The 16141-nt window shown below is 56.9% G+C and overlaps 1 protein-coding gene across 1 annotated transcript; it reads left to right on the plus strand.

Moving 5' to 3' along the window:
• Positions 1-558: 558 nt before the first annotated feature.
• On the plus strand, positions 559-14890 carry BRINP2 (BMP/retinoic acid inducible neural specific 2). Its single transcript, XM_071564891.1, has 8 exons — positions 559-761; positions 8239-8606; positions 10495-10685; positions 10843-11033; positions 11394-11499; positions 11888-12124; positions 12280-12502; positions 12823-14890. Exons 2-8 carry the CDS (start codon positions 8305-8307, stop codon positions 13937-13939), a joined length of 2367 nt encoding a protein of 788 aa, XP_071420992.1. The 5' UTR covers positions 559-761; positions 8239-8304; the 3' UTR covers positions 13940-14890.
• The last annotated feature ends 1251 nt before the right edge of the window (positions 14891-16141 follow it).

The following is a 16141-nucleotide window of genomic DNA, read 5'->3' on the forward strand; positions in this document are numbered from 1 at the left end:
GTCCCCACTTTTGGAAATGGGGTGCATCTCCAGGAGCGGTGCCACTGGAATGTCTAACACTGCATGAAGAGAAGGGGTTTAGTGGGAGGTTTGAGGAATACAGATAGATAAATAAAACATATATGAAAAAAAAACCCAGCCAAAAATAGTAAACCTGGTGCCACCAATGGCCTTCCTGCCGACCACCAGGAACGACCAACGCATGAGGTTGCCCAGAGAAACTTTACCCTGCAAGTGTTCGAGGCCAGGTAGGACAGGGCTTGGAGCACCCTGGGCTGGTGGAAGGTGTCCCTGTCCATGGCAGGGGGTGGCACTGGGTGACCTTTAAGGTGCCTTCCCACCCAGGCCACTCCATGACCCACTAAACCCCCTCACGGTCGGGGCTGCCCCTCATGGCCCGCCCGCCCCGCCCCGTCTCGCGCCGCCCCGCCCCGCCCCGCCTCGTGCCGCCCCGCCCGGCCAATGGGAAGGCGCGAGGAGGCCGACGGCGCTCCTGATTGGCTGCGGCCGCTGCATATATTACGGGCGGTGCGGCGGCGGCGCCCGCGGAGCGCGGCGGGACCGCGGCACCGGCAGCGCCACTGTCGCGACTGTCGCGATCGCGGGATGGTGGCGGCGGCGCTGCCCGGGGCCGCCTATCCGCCCGGCGATGGGGCGGCCGGGAGGCGGCGGCGGCGGGGCAGCGCCCGGGGCCGCTGAGGCGGAGCGGGACGGGACGGAGAGGCGGCCGGTGCCCCGCCGGCGCTGAGCCGGAGCCTGGGGTGAGTCTGCGGGTCGCGGGGAGGAGTTGGGGGACGCAGTGAGCCGGCGTGGGGACCCCACCGGTGGTGGGGTGGGGACGGAGCGGTGCGGGAGAGCCGCGGCCACGCACAGCCGAGTCCCGAGTCCCGCCGCCGGATCGTTCGGTGACCTTGGTCAAGTTGTGTCCCCGCTCCAGCATCGCTACGCGGTCTCCTCGATGTTGTCGGGTGTCGGGGAAGGCACCGAGGCTTTCCCAGGCGGAGGCACCCCGGTGCGGGGCCCGGCAGGTGCAGGGAGCTGCGACCAGTCCTGTGGGACTGAGTGCTGGCGGACTGCCGGAATAACGGGATGCCCGGGATGATGGGAGCGGGTGCTGGCGGACTGCCGGGATAACGGGATGCCCGGGATGATGGGAGCGGGTGCTGGTGGACTGCCGGGATAACGGGATGCCCGGGGTGCTGGGACCTGCTGCTGAGTGCAGCGTGCGCTGCTCGGTGGGAGATGCCCGTGTGAGATACTCCGCTGCCGCAGGGACCGGAGGAGATGCCCCCTGAAATTTTTTAAACACGCATTTCTCCGGTGGGCACCGGTAAATCAATAGCCGGTGGGGGGGTTCTCCCCACCATTATCATCCCCGCTGGGCCCCCCTTCTCCGGAGCACCGTGTGACCCGTCGGGAGGTGTTCGCTCGCCTACCAGCACAGCACAGGCATCAGGGATCAGGAGGTTCCCGCTACGAGGCTCCCTTCCCTTGCCTAAACATACATTTTTTCAGTAGTCAGCAAAACTCTGGATCCTTAAAGCACTGGAGAGCATCATCTCTCGGCGCAGTAGTGCCCACCCTACCCGATCCCTTCCCAGGGGACCCGCGTGTCGCTGCTCTGGAGGGTCCCAGAGTGCCCCCGCTGTGGTCCCGGGGCCAGGCAGGGCGAGCCTGGGAGCTGCGGGGCCGGGTGGGACTTGCCGGCAGATGTCAGTGTCCCCTCTCTGTCAGCAGCCAGGAGGGTCCCTGCCAGCTCCCGAGATGTTGCAAGGAGGCCCCTGCACTTTTCCCGAAGCGGAGCCGTCTTTGGTGGCCGCTCAATGACAGTTTGGAGACCTGAGGAGCAGCAGGGTGCTGGGAAGGGGAGGGGCCCCACTCTGACACCCATGATCCCCTCCCTTTCTCTGCCCAGCACCAGCCACCCAGCACCTTATTTATCCTGTGCTGTTAACGCTGAGCTACTGCTGTGCATCACTGCCCACCCGTGACACTTGTCACCGGTGCAAAGGCAAGGGAGGGATGGGAGGGACGGTCCTTACCTTTCCCTGCCTCCAGCTCCTGCCGGAGGCTGGTACTGCTCTTGCAGGGTCCCTTGAGGGGAAGGAGCTGGGGAGGAAGCTGCAGGGATGCTCTTTTTCCCAAAGCCCCTCATGTGTGGGGGTGCTCTTCCCCAGCCCCAGCGATCCATCTGCAGGGATGCTTTGGGCTGAGAGCTCAGCACAAGGTGGGGGAAGCCGGAGCTGGTGCTGCTGCCGTCACCGTGCTGGGGAGAGTTGTATTTTGGACATTGCTTTATATAAGAGGCTTTTTGCCCGTGGGTGTGAAAGTCTCGGGTGTGCAAAGCCAGAGGGCAGAACACATGGCACTGGTGCGACACACTGCACGCAGCTGCCGCCTCCCCTGGTGGCAGCCCAGGCTTCATCTCATTTGATGTCTTATGCAAATCCTTGGCTCCCCGATTTTCTGCTATTTTCCTTTACTCTCATCTTCAAGTGTCTTGCTCTTGAGGATGTGAAGAAAAGCTAATAAAAGGAACCCAAGTCATCGAGTCTTGAAGGTTTTCTAACCAGTCTCACTGAGCTGGGAGGGACGCAGTGACTTAAAGTCCCTTGGCTATAGTGACTAAACGGACTGTGAAGGGGGGTTTGCGAGAGACCAGGGAGAATGAGTTCACAGCCACCACCGTGATCCTCTGATCCTCAACATCATAGAATCGATTGGGTTGGAAAAGACCTCAGAGATCATCAAGTCCAACCCTTGGTCCAACTCCAGTCCCTTTACCAGATCATGGCACTCAGTGCCACAGCCAATTTCAGCTGAAAAACCTCCAGGGATGGGGAATCCACCCCCTCTCTGGGCAGCCCATTCCAGTGCCTGATTACTCTCACTGGAAAGAATTTTTTTCTGCTCTCCAACTTCAATTTCCCCTGGCAGAGCTTGAGCCCGTGCCCCCTTGTCCTGTTCTAACTGCTGCTCCGGCAGGATGGAGGCTCCGAGGTGGCTGTCCCCGCTCGCCGCCTGGAGCCGTGTCCCCGGGGCCGGGTGCCAGGCTGCTGACAGCACCCCGCCGTGCCCACTTTGCCAGTGATTACCGTGCTGCTGTCGCTCCGGCGGTGCCTGGCTCTCTCTCTTAATTAGCCCGGCAGATCAGTGAGGCCCTGGCGCTTCCTTGCGAGCGTGCGGATGCGAGCCCGGCGATGCAGCTCCTTGCAAACCACACAGAGGAGACAGCGGCACAGGCACGGAGAGGCAGGGGCTGGGTCCCAAGAAGCCCCAAGCTAGGCTGGTGACTCTGGAGCAATGGGAGAATCCGGGCAAACTGAGCCCTTTGGGACTGTGTGTCCCAGAGAGTGAAAGCAGCAGAGCAAAAGGTGCCCTGGGTGCCTGTGCAAATTCATAGACAAGGCTCAGCCGAGTCAATCCACTTCAGAAACTAAACTGCACTTAACCTTTGCCCAGACTCTCTTAAGTGGCCCTAATTTGATTAAGCTTTCCTACGTTTAATGAGAAGGTGACTCAGTCACCAGGTTTGACGTTCATTCCCACTAAAAGGCATCCCCAGGGAGCTCGAGACCGCTCCCTGTCACTCCCACACAGATGCACCTTTGCTCCCACTGTGCCCCTGTAACTGGGCACATCCCACAGCTCTGCCACCAAAAGGTGTCATGTGCCTGGCACAGATGCTGGGGTTTGCTTTTGCCCGGGGATTCAGCTCAGCATGTAAGGGGGTAGTTCCACAGTCCATCTGGAATCTTCCTGTGCTTCCTTCCCCATGGCACCTGGCAAATACCACTGCTGCCTATCCCCACTGCATGATTCCCAGTTTCTCTATCTCTAGATCTGCTCCTGCAGCATGAAAGGGCAGAAATCAATGCTAATGTCCCTAACAATTAGCTAACGTCTTAATTATCGAGCTCAGCCTGATTAGTGGTGGAGCACGTGGCTCTGGAGATGCCGTGGGCATGGAAGCAAGCAGGACCTCAGCATAACTCCACTGTTATGCTGAGAATGTTGCTGCTGTCACGTCAGCTCCAAGGGCATCAGAGAGGCTTTTGCAGCTCACCTGGCCATCCCCATCCACACCTCACACCATTGCTTTGGTCTCTTGAGCCATTTTGGATGAAAACACCCACCACAGAAGTGACCCCATTGCCATCTCCAGCGTTTGGGGGGCTCCAGTTATTTTTGCCACGAGTTATTTTTAAGATGCAGCTTGTGAGTGACAGTCTGGGCCATGCATCAGCCCCCACTGGAGGGACACCAGGGTGTTCTGCTGCAGGCAACAGGGACACCAAGGGCTGCAAAAAGCTCAGGAGGACTTGGCCAGAAAGGAGGTTGTGGTCCTGGGAAAATTTGCCAAGAATATTTGCATTTGCACTCTCCTTCCGTCGCTTTGGAGTTTTTATAGAAGGGGGAAGAAGAGAAAAAAAAATTAACAAGCTGGAAGTTTTCCAACTTTTGTGATGCAAAACCCTAAATCAAAGGGGAAAAAAAAGAGTAGTCAGATGCTTCTCATCAAATCTTCATTCTTTTGGATCAAGGAAAAGTGATTAGAAAGTTATTTCCAGCTCTTGTAGTAAGGTCAAGAGGGTTACTTGTTTTTAAAGAGCTTTACTCTCCCCAGCATCCCAGGAGGACTCTGTGTGAGCATGTGGAGGTGCACCCCGAAAAGCACTGCCCCAACCCCACAGGGGTGGAGCCCCTCAGCAAAACCAGAGCCAGCCCTGCCCCAGCTGTATGGACTAAGGACTATGCAGAGCTATGGCAATATCTGCACACACTCATTTTCTATAACCCCTGATTGATAGGAAATAAAGTAGCCCAGCTAACAGGGTTGCAGAAAAGCTGCTCCTTGGGGTAAAGCTGCTGCTGGGTAGCTCAGCACAGCCCCTGTGCAGGCTCTCCTTGACCATTTCTGCCTGACTTGGGGCTTCAAGTTCCTATTGGCAAGGATGCTGGCGTGCGTCAGAGCCTGACCCCAAGCAGGAACCCTCCTTGGAGGGGCAGGCAAACACAGTGTAAATAAGAGGGAGGTGTAAATAAAAGCTTCCTTATCACAGCTGGAAACTTTGCTTCCATACCAAGAGGGCACCTTCACTGGTTTTGCACCAGTTTGTCCTAGTCAAGTGCTGAAAATACCCAGTCCTGACTATTTTTATTGTTCTGTAGTACAACGTGAAGCTTCCACAAGGAAACACAACCTACTCAGCCTTGAATTGCAGAACAAGTTCCCCGGGAAAGGCATTGGAACAGGCTGAAATGTGGTCTAGGGACCACAGCCTAAGGGAAGAGGCGGCCCAAAGTGTCTCTATCCATAATATCCATCCCCACAATGTTCACCCAGATGTTTCCTGCCTTTGCAAGCACTTGGTGGAAGAGGGGTTTGGAGGGGAAGGACAGAGTGGGGAGCCCCATCTGGGGAAGGCACCCAGGATGGTGGTGGTGGCAAGGGGCTGGTGGGAAGCTGTTAACACCCAGGCTGGTTTGCTGGAAAAGGCAGTGTTCCACCTGGTGTGGCCCCCCAATCCCCTCTGTGCTTTGACTCAAAGGAAGGATAGTGCCATGTCCTGATTTATACCAGGAAAGCCTCTGGGAGGGCAGCAGAGTGACTGGTGCAAGACCATCCATACCAGTCTGTAGTGGTGTGAAGTGATGATGCATGAGGCCAATATCCCATGGACCTGTGGAAAAGCATTCCCTTGGCTGTACAGACCCAGGTGGAGGAAGAGGGGAGAGTAACCCAGCCAGGGAGCAGCCCCTGCCCAGCCCCACCTCAGCTGGAGGTGTCAGGAGCCATCTAAAATGCATGGATGGTGGCAAGGGATGAGGAGATCAGCTGTGCTAAGCCTGTTTGTGGGGCAACAGGCAGGCTCCCAGTGCACCAGATATTTAAACAAGGTGTTTTGCTGTCACAGCCATATTTAATGCTACAAGCAGTGTGTTTCCTTTGGCAGGGTTTAGAAAGATGCTGTTCAAGGATGCTTTTGCCTTGGCTTCTCAGCTAAGAGCCAGAGTGCTGCTTTCCTCCCTGCAATGTGGGAAAGGGATGAAATCGCAGAGGGTTTAGCCCATGGTCAGCATCTAACACATCCACAGGGTTTGCTTCCAGACTATGGCTCCCCCCATTCCTTCCTGGGCATAGCAGCTCCTCCCAGATCAGTGGAGCAGCAGGACCCATGGCAGCAGAAAGACAGGGGGTTTTAATCCTGAACCTTGAGTGCCCCGTTGGTCTCCAGGCCACATCAATTTTAACACCACCAGCAGATATTCTGAGGAGAGGGGAGCGAGGTGCATGTCTGCTTCAGACAGACACTGCATCCCAGCTGCCTGCTTTCCCCCTGGGCCAGCTCTGGTTGCAGGCAGGGAAGCAGGCAGAAAGGATTACAGAGCAGCCAAAGTGCCTCAGCTGCTCAGCCATCACCCACACGTGACAGCACACGAGCAGCTCTGTGAGCTGCCACATCCTTCCACGTTTTGGGGGTGACAGATGCCCCCTGCAACACTTGTGGCACAGAGTGAGAAAACCAACTTGGCATTGCCTGTGTCCCACCCCAGCATGGGGTCCTGTTTTCTTGGGCCAGGATTTGGCCATGTCATGGCCATGGGGGACTCCACATGCCAGGAGCAGGAGGCAACAGCCAGGGTGTTATGTGACTGCCTGGTGACATGTGAAGATAGTGTGGGGGGACAGAAGAAGCCCTGCCTGCTGCTCTGCCCATTCCTGCCTGCCTCACTGCCCCAGCACCCCAACCTGGTGATGCGAAAATCTCAGCTTTTGTTTAAAATTCACAGGGCCCCAGCCTTGAGGGCTGAGCGAGAAGCTGAGAAAGTGTAATCAAAGGGCACCCTTAAGGGTTTAAAAATAGAAGAGAGGGAGGAAAAAAAAAATTTAAAAACGTATTATTACATGTTTAAGCGTGATGATTCATCCAGCAAAGCCCTGTTTGGGAGAACATGGGGTTGGTGTGCACTCAGCAGGAGCAAGTGCTTGGGCTCCAGGCCCCCACTGGCCACCTTCCTGGAATAAGAAGCACTGCAGGGATGGGGTCCCTGTTTTTAGGCAAACAGTTCTTGCTGCCTGACAGCACACCTTGCCTCACACTGGTTTGGCAAGACCTTTCAGATCCCCATCTCCCACCCTCATTTGCAAATTCAGGCTCTGGCCCTGTGGCTGCTGCCTCTAGAAAAACTCCATCTTTAGTCCTGCAGATACTGCCATGTTGGGCTATGAAAGAGGAAAGCCCTTGGTTTGAGATAAACATCATTTGCACTCAAAACACCATTGCCAACCTTGTGGTGGACATCTGTCCGTCCATGCATCCGTCCATCCATCTCAGGACACAAAAAAAAGTCTAACATCAACCACACATGGTTCAATCCATACCTGGAGAAGCTGATTTTCCCAGTTCCCACACTTATTCATTTTTAGGCCCCCTGAAAGGAGCTGCACTGCTCATAACAGGCACCCCAAAAACCAGAGTACAGCCAGTCCGCTGTCCCTGCCCCACAGGCACCCCAAAGCAGCAAACGTGGCTTGATGGGCTGATGTGTGCCAGAAAAAACATAAAGAAAAAGCCAGAAATTCCTCAAACAAGCATTAGGGAGGACTTAATTTAACTTCAGCAGCAGCCAACACCCCATAAGCTCTTACCTCCTGCGACTTGACCATTCCATGTGTGACACGCGGCTCTCCCTGGAGCACAGCAGGACTCCAGCAGGCATTCCTAGAATCATAGAATGGATTGGGTTGGAAAATACCTCCGAGATCATCAAGTCCAACCCTTGGTCCAGCTCCAGTCCCTTTACCAGATCATGGCACTCAGTGCCACGGCCAAGCTCAGTTGAAAAACCTCCAAGGATGGGGAATCCACCCCCTCTCTGGGCAGCCCATTCCAATGCCTGAGCACTCTCTCTGCAAAGAAGTTTTTTCTGCTCTCCAACTTCAATTTCCCCTGGCAGAGCTTGAGCCCATCGTGCCCCCTTGTCCTATTGCTGAGTGCCTGGGAGAAGAGACCAACCCCCACCTGGCCAGAACTTCCCTTCAGGCAGTTCCAGACAGTGCTGAGGTCACCTCTGAGCCTCCTCTTCTCCAGGCTAAACACCCCCAGCTCCCTCAGCCTCTCCCCACAGCACTTGTGCTCCAGTCCCTTCACCAGCCTTGTTCCAATGCTTGTGGTTGCTCCTGCTTTATGCCCATGCCGCTGTCCTCATGAGCTTCCCTGTTCCATGTTGCAGGGCAGAGCTGTCCCGGAGGGTCACTGCGGGGTGAGAGAATGAAGAATCCGGCCGGGCAGCAGCAGGATGGGGCGGCAGGACCTGCCACGCGCTGACGGGCCCCCGCCGATGCTGCCGTGGCCACTGGCCCTGCTGGCCCTGAGCGCGTGCTGGCGCTGGGGGGTGGCCGGCGGGGCGGGCAGTGCAGTGCCCCAGCAGCATGCTGCCCCCTCCACCCCTTCCTCTTCCTCCTCATCCTCCTCTCCTTCCGGCCGGCCACCCCTCGACTGGCTCCTCACCGACCGGGGACCCTTCTACCGAGCCCAGGAGTACGTGGACTTCATGGAGCGCTACCGGCAGGGTTTCACCACCAGGTACAGGATCTACAGGTGAGAGGCCATGGGCACTTTGAGAGGGAGATGTGGGGCGTGGGGCTGCAGGGGGCACGGCGGAGCAGAGGGGGACCCTCCCTAATCCACATGAGCAGGCCCCAGTGTGCGGAAGGAGGCTGCCCGTTGGCAGTGGGTGGGTGGATATGAGATGCTGCTTTCCCAGGGAATTTAACGGCAGCCCTCCAGGCTGGGCTCCAGGCAGGATTTGCCCTAAGCCAGGAAGGATTTGGTGCACAGGTTGAGATGTAATCAGCCCCTATGGCAGGAGGCACCGAGCCCACTGAGCTGAGTGGGTCTCATGCACACACCAGCCCCTTTGGACATCCTCCACCTACTGATCTGCCCTGAGGTGGAAACTGGGGAGAGCAGAGGAGGCAGCGTGCACTCCAGCCCCTTTGTCCTTTTGCCATGCACAAAGACATCTCTGTGCCAAATTACTGAGCCTGCCTGGACTGGCAGTCATTGGGGACTGGGATGCAGCTGGGGATCATGAAAAGCCACCCTGACTGACCCTCTGGCATGTCCCCAGTGCCATCACCCCCTGGACTGCTGCAATGGGGTGCAGTATGTGTGGGCCAAGACTGGAGGGGGTTTCTTGCAAGCAGAGAACCACACTTGGCACCAGTGGGCTCCACTGACTGCAGTAAAGGGTCACTCCATGACAGGCACCATGAGAAACCCATTCACCACCTCCAGGACCTTATTGGGGCTGTTGTCTCCTCATGAGCCCTTTTCCTTTCCTCTCCTCGCTGGTGCTGAGCCCCGGGGGTTTGCAGCAGTGGAGCAAAGCCTGGCCGTTGTCTCCCAGGAATGCTGACGTGGGCGCCAGGATGGGAGCCTTGTTATGCAGCCTGGCACCCCAGAGAGCTTCTCTCCCCATTCCTGTGTGCTGACACTGCCATGCCGAGGGACCCATATCCTCCGGGGATGCTGCTGGTGACGGTGGTGCTGCGAAGGAGGACCTGGAGGGACAGCAGCTGGCTCACACCTCCTCTGAGTGGCTGCTATCAGCCTTCGGGGCTTGCTTTGCCGGTGGGATGGGATGGGGGAAACTGGTACCCCAGTCCTCAGGGAATGTGCCTGCAAGAAGGGGAGAGGCAGCATCCCACTTTTCTGGGCCCAAAGCCATGATGGGAGGCAGCCTGTCATCCACCAAGCCCACCGGCTGCTTTGCACTCATCCACCCCTCCCTCTCCTTCCTTTCCCAACCAGCCCTAATTAAACTGTCTGAAAGCCACCGCCTGGTTTTAATTAGAGCAAAATGCCGAAGATTAGGCTGAAATTTGCCTCCAGTTGTTTACAGGGCTATCAGTTGTCGGAGGCAGTGACAGGCTGGCGGCTCCTCCCTGGGGCCAGGCGAGGCAGGGGACACATGCACAGCGTCTGAGGCTACCAGGGGACCCATCCCCACCCCACCGCATCCCCACACCTCCAGCTTCCTACAAAACACTGCCTACACTTCACACCGTGATAGCCCCAGATGTGTGATTTTCATCTGGATCCATAGGCATGGGGCTGGAGGATGGATGAGACCCATCCAGCCCAGCCGGCTGGAAGAGAGTCCAGCCCTGCCCTGGGCGGTGATTAATGTCTGCCGGAGGTGCTGCATTGATCAATATCGGGCATCTCCGCTGCTTGTAGCTCGTTATCACCATCAATGGCTTAGGGAGGGACAGCACTTTTGTCCTGGCTGGATCCATAGCTGGCGAGCAGGAAGCAGATCCTTCACCTCCCACGGGGAGGTCAGAATGTTCCTGACAGGAGTTTTCCCACTACTGATCACCTGTCCTGAGGTGGAAACTGGGGACATAAGAAGGGAGAACATGCACATGGCATGGCCAGAGCCGCTTCAAACCTTCTCCGCACTGCTGCTCTCCTCCTGCAGGGAGTTTGCTCGTTGGAAGGTGAATAATTTGGCCTTGGAGAGGAAAGACTTCTTCAGCCTACCTCTTCCCCTGGCCCCCGAATTCATCCGCAACATCCGACTGCTGGGACGCCGGCCCAGCCTCCAGCAAATCACCGACAGCCTCATCAAGAAGTATGGGACGCATTTCCTGCTGGCTGCCACGCTGGGAGGTGAGTGCTAGGGGGTCCTCCAGCCAACTCGCTTCCCTGGCACAAGGAGCGTGCCAAGGAGGGAGAGTGGGACGATAAACACTGCAGGAGAAATATGGCCAAGAATGTGAACGGGGAGACCCCAGCAGCCTCCCAAAAGCATTGCTTGTCCCCCCAGGAGAGGAGTCCCTGACCATTTTTGTGGACAAGCGCAAGCTGAGCCGGAGGGCAGAGCCTGCCGGGGGGGCTGGGAACAGCTCGGGGGTCTCGCTGGAGACCCTGCACCAGCTGGCAGCCTCCTACTTCATCGACAGAGAGAGCACACTCCGCCGGCTCCACCACATCCAGATCGCCACGGCTGCCATCAAGGTGGGCGGGCGAGCGGGGGAGGGAGGGGGCAGAGCGGGGAGACGGCAGCCCTGGGCCCCTCAGAGCTGGCTGAGACCCTCAAACAGCATCACCGCATAGGGGAGAGCAGGCAAAGTTAACACATTGCCATTATTTATGGGAAATTGGGCACGCTAATAAAGGCACATTTTTCAGCGGGCTGCAAGCAGGGTTGCCGCCTGTCAAAGAGCCAATTAGCAAGTAATTAGTTCTCCTATCGAAACATTGCCTTGCCTGGGCATGGCCAGCCTGGCCAGGGGCTGTCTGCAGCACTCTCAGTGGGGTAGCACGTGCCCTGGGCCCCCTCCTGTGTCCCTGACCACCTGCACATCCCCCTTTTAGGTGACCGAAACACGGACAGGGCCACTCGGCTGCAGCAACTACGACAACCTGGACTCGGTGAGCTCCGTCCTGGTGCAGAGCCCTGAGAACAAAGTGCAGCTCCAAGGTAGGACCGGGCTGGTGGGGACGGACAAGGGCCACCACGGTATGCTGGTGGGGACATGGGGACGGACAAGGGCCACCACGGGATGCTTGTGGGTGCACAGGGGGTTGCAGGGGAGGATGCTGGTACAAGATGCTGCTTTTAATTTGAGGTCTGAGGAGGAGAGGGGGATGAAAGTAATGAAAGCTGGGCAGGATGAGGTTGTTGCTTGTCTGCCAAGAGGAGCCAGGATCGATGCAGAGCCCAGACAAGTGGCTCCACAGCAAATTGATATGATAATCGTGCGAGGGTGGGAGCCCGGGGAGCGGGAAGGCTCCTGCCCTCCTCGCCCGGGAGGTGTTTGAGGGGCTCTGCGTGTGCCCTGACGCTCTCGGGGCTGCCTCACTCGCAGGGCTGCAGACGGTGCTCCCCTCCTACCTGCGGGAGAGGTTCGTGGCGGCCGCGCTCAGCTACATCGCCTGCAGCTCTGCCGGGGAGCTGGTGTGCCGCCGGAGCGACTGTCGCTGCCAGTGCCAGCCCTCCTTCCCCCGCTGCAACTGCCCCGAGGCCGACATCCAGGCGCTGGAGAGCAGCCTGGCCCAGCTCTGGCGAGCCTGGGAGAGCCACCACGGCCAGTTCGAGGAGTCAGGTGAGGATGGGGAGACCCCACCGAGCGTCTCCTTCCCTCTGGGGCTCCAGGGTAGTCATCCCATTGTGGAGGCTTCAGAGCTCGGGTGGAGGGAGGTGGATTTCAGCTCCACCTTCACTGCTGGCTCTCCTGATGCCCTCTCCTTCTCCATATAGAGGAATTTCAGGCGCTGGTGAAAAGGCTCCCCACAGACCGTTTCCTGAACAGGACGGCCATCTCCCATTTTTGGGCCATGGATCTGGACGTCCAGCATCGCTACCAACAGCTGGGCACCAGCCTGAAGCTGCTCTCCAGGAAAACCTATCGCCTCATCCGGCGCCTCTTCAACCTCAGCAAACGCTGCCACCGGCAACCTCGCTTCAAGCTGCCAAAGGAGAGGTAGGGTGTCCCAGCAGAGGTGGGGTGTCCCAGCGTCCCCATCCCAAGCTGGCAGTGCTGTGCAGTGCCCTGAGGGGGGCTCAGACCCTTGGCCTGCCTCCCTGTGGCTGGGACTGGAGGGGTTCCTGCCCTGCTGGAGGGACACCTTGGGATGTGGCTCCAAGAGGGGGGTCAAACCTGGAGGTGCAAAATGGGGCTCAGTACATGGGGGTCCACCAGCAGAGCAGAAATGAACACAAGGCGGGCAGCTCTTCCATCCCTAGGGAAAGTCAGGTGTGTCCCATGGAAGCATCTCTCCTCCTGTGTCTGCTCTCCATCAGGTCCCTCCCTTACTGGTGGAGCCGCGCACAGTCACTCCTGTACTGCAGCGAGACCACCGTGCCTGGGACCTTCCTGGAAGAAAGCCACAGCTGCACCTGTCCCTCAGACCAGCCCTCCTGCCAGGGGTCCATTCCATGTGCCTTGGGCGAGGGGCCAGCCTGTGCCAGCTGTGCCGAGGACAACAGCACCCGCTGTGGGACCTGCAACCATGGCTATGTGCTCGCCCAGGGTTTCTGCCGCCCTGAGGTGGCCGACTCACTGGAGCACTACCTGGGGCTGGAGACAGACCTACAGGACTTGGAGCTCAAGTACCTCTTGCAGAAACGGGACAGCCGCATCGAGGTGCACTCCATCTTCATCAGCAACGACATGCGCCTGGGGAGCTGGTTTGACCCCTCCTGGAGGAAGCGCATGCTCTTGACCCTGAAGAGCAACAAGTACAAGCCTGGGCTGGTTCACATCATGTTGGCCCTCTCCCTGCAGATCTGCCTCACCAAGAACAGCACTCTGGAGCCTGTCATGGCCATCTATGTCAACCCCTTTGGGGGGAGCCACTCAGAGAGTTGGTTCATGCCTGTCAATGAGGGCAGCTTCCCAGACTGGGAAAGGACTAACGTAGATGCCTCTGCCCAGTGCCAAAACTGGACGCTCACCCTGGGCAACAAGTGGAAGACCTTCTTTGAAACGGTGCACGTCTACTTGCGGAGCCGCATCAAGTCTCTGGATGACAGCTCCAACGAGACAATCTACTATGAACCCTTGGAGATGTCGGATCCCTCCAAGAACCTGGGGTACATGAAAATCAACAGCTTGCAAGTCTTTGGCTACAGCCTGCCCTTTGAGGCAGATGCTATCCGTGACCTGATCCTCCAGCTGGACTACCCCTACACGCAGGGCTCCCAGGACTCGGCCATGCTCCAGCTGCTGGAGATCAGGGACCGGGTGAACAGGCTGTCACCCCCTGGCAAAACCCGCCTTGACCTCTTCACTTGCTTGCTCCGCCACCGGCTCAAGTTGGCCAACAATGAGGTGGCAAGGATCCAGTCCTCCCTGAGAGCCTTCAATGCCAAGCTGCCCAACACGCTGGAGCAGGAGACAGGCAAGCTGTGCAGCTAACAGCTGGGAGCACTCAGACCTCAGAGCCAGGAGGCTGGGAGAAAGGACTTCCTGGGGAAGGGGGGGAAATAACCACCCTAAAAAATTCAAATCAAGGCCTTACCTTAGTGCCAACCGTGTGCTTCCAGGGTACACCCAGCGACTGGCCAAAGAGACACAGGGCTCCAGCGGATGGAGGATGCCAGGGGACCATGGAGGAGGGATGGCTCCTGCAGTGCAGTCTGGCTCTGAGTGTGGGGATGATGCCAGCACAGCCACCATGGCTGGGGAGATGTGCTGATGGCCCAGGGGCAGCCACTGGTCCTGCCGGAGCAGGTGCCCAACCCACCGTGAGCATCTGTCGGTGGTGCCCTCCTCACCATCCCAACTTTTGTAGTCTTTTTAAGAGGTTTCTACTGGCGCCTTCTCTTCCACATCCCCCATGATCCATCCTGCAGCCAGACAGGTGCTGGTGGGGGTCCACAGCACAGGGCCTTGAGATCCAGCAGATCTCCCCTCAGGCCTCTCCACAAGCCTCTGCTGAGATACCAAGGCATCATCTTTCCTTGTGTAGGAAGGACCTGGCACTTGCACCGTGGACATTGCCATCATGGACACCAGCGGAGACCTCTGGGCCACAATTCCCAACAAAAAAACCCACAGAAACAACCCTAAAGCAAAAGAAAGAGAAAAGAAAAAAAAAAGTTTTATTTATTTATTTGGTTTGTTTGGGAGGGGTTTTTTTAAGCCTATTTATTTGGGGAGTGTCATTTCTTGTCAGTGGCTCCAGCCAAGAGACATCTTAGTAAAATGTATCTGTTTAATATATTTTTTTTAAAAATGCCTTTTTTGAGCAACAGAGCAACCAAAACCCACTGAGATAAAAAAAAAAAAAGAAAAGAAAGAAAAGAACAGAACAGTTCCTGTCATCCCTGGCCCTGGCTTTTCCCATGCTGTGAGGCTCCCCTCCCTCCTTCCCTCCCTCCCTCCTTCCCGGTGCTGCTGCCGCTGCCGTGCTCAGTGCCTGAGTGGAATATCAAGCAGTGGAGCTGCCCGGCTGTCAGATGGGAACGCTGGGTACCCAGACAAGCAGAGCTCTGCTTCACTGGATGCCCTCATTCCTTGGCTGAGGATGAGCTAGGGAGAGGAAGGAGCCAATGCTCTGACCCACAGCATCCCCAGAGCAGGGGGTATGGACAGAGGAGATGGTGCAGGGAAAAGGAGACGAGTGGGGAAAAGTGTAGCAGTGTGCAGATATGAGCCTGCTTCCTAATCCTCCCCAGCTGGCAAAACTTGCCTGCTTGGATGCTGCAAAAATGGTGGTAACCCAAACTCATCCATCCTGCTTCTGTCACTCGCCTCTCCTCCATCCTCAGGCTGGGCAGATAAAGAGATAAACATGAGTAAAATAATACCAGGAGAGATAAAGAGATAGGTGAGAGGAAAATAAAACACGGATAGATAAACCACACATGCTATTTATATTCCCTGTCTAATCTATCAATCCATCAGCCTGGGTATTGTGGTTATTGCATCCCTCAATCTGTCACCTGGATGTCTCTTCTCCACACATCTGTCTTCCTTTGCCCACCTTTCCTCCCTTGCCTCCCAGTCCTAAAGGAAAAAAAAATCAGGCAATTAAACACTCCAGGAGGAAATGGGAAGTCAAAGCCATCATCTCAGCTCCCCAGGGGAAGCCAGGAGATGACAGCCCAGGGATGAGGAGGGTATAGGAAGGCTGGCAATACTCCGGAGCAGGCAGGGCTGCCAGGAGCCTTCCCAGCTAGTAAGGCTATTTTGGCTTCTGCTATACATCTTCCTGGGCCATCACATCACTTCTTAGTTGCCCAGAGAAGCTGTGGCTGCCCCATCCCTGGAAGTGTCCAAGGCCAGGCTGGACAGGGCTTGGAGCAACCTGGGATAGTGGAAGGTGTCCCTGCCCCTGGCAAGGGGTTTTGGAACCAGATGAGCTTTGAGGTCTCTTCCAACCCAAACCAATCTATGATTCTTCTCCCCATCATCACATGGGCCATGTGACAGGCTAGGATTTCTCAGCTCCACCCTCTGTCTTCTCCAGACAGAGCATTTCCTACCATGTTTTTCAGTACCCTGAACCAGTCTGACCTTTTAAACCCACCTGCACATGAATGCAAGAGCTGTTGGGACAACTGGCAGCATCTCAAGGAGCCTCTGTAAAAAAAGCATTTGTGGGGCAGCTTCCAC

The sequence above is a fragment of the Pithys albifrons genome, chromosome 10 (genome assembly GCF_047495875.1).
Source record: "Pithys albifrons albifrons isolate INPA30051 chromosome 10, PitAlb_v1, whole genome shotgun sequence".
NCBI classification, from domain to species: domain Eukaryota; kingdom Metazoa; phylum Chordata; class Aves; order Passeriformes; family Thamnophilidae; genus Pithys; species Pithys albifrons.

Coding starts and splice junctions, on each gene's coding strand:
- BRINP2 (XM_071564891.1), top strand. CDS start 8,305: ATGGGGCGGCAGGACCTGCCACGCGCTGACGGGCCCCCGCCGATGCTG. Junction 12,125..12,279: donor CGGCCAGTTCGAGGAGTCAG/GTGAGGATGGGG, acceptor TTCTCCATATAG/AGGAATTTCAGGCGCTGGTG. Junction 12,503..12,822: donor TTCAAGCTGCCAAAGGAGAG/GTAGGGTGTCCC, acceptor GCTCTCCATCAG/GTCCCTCCCTTACTGGTGGA.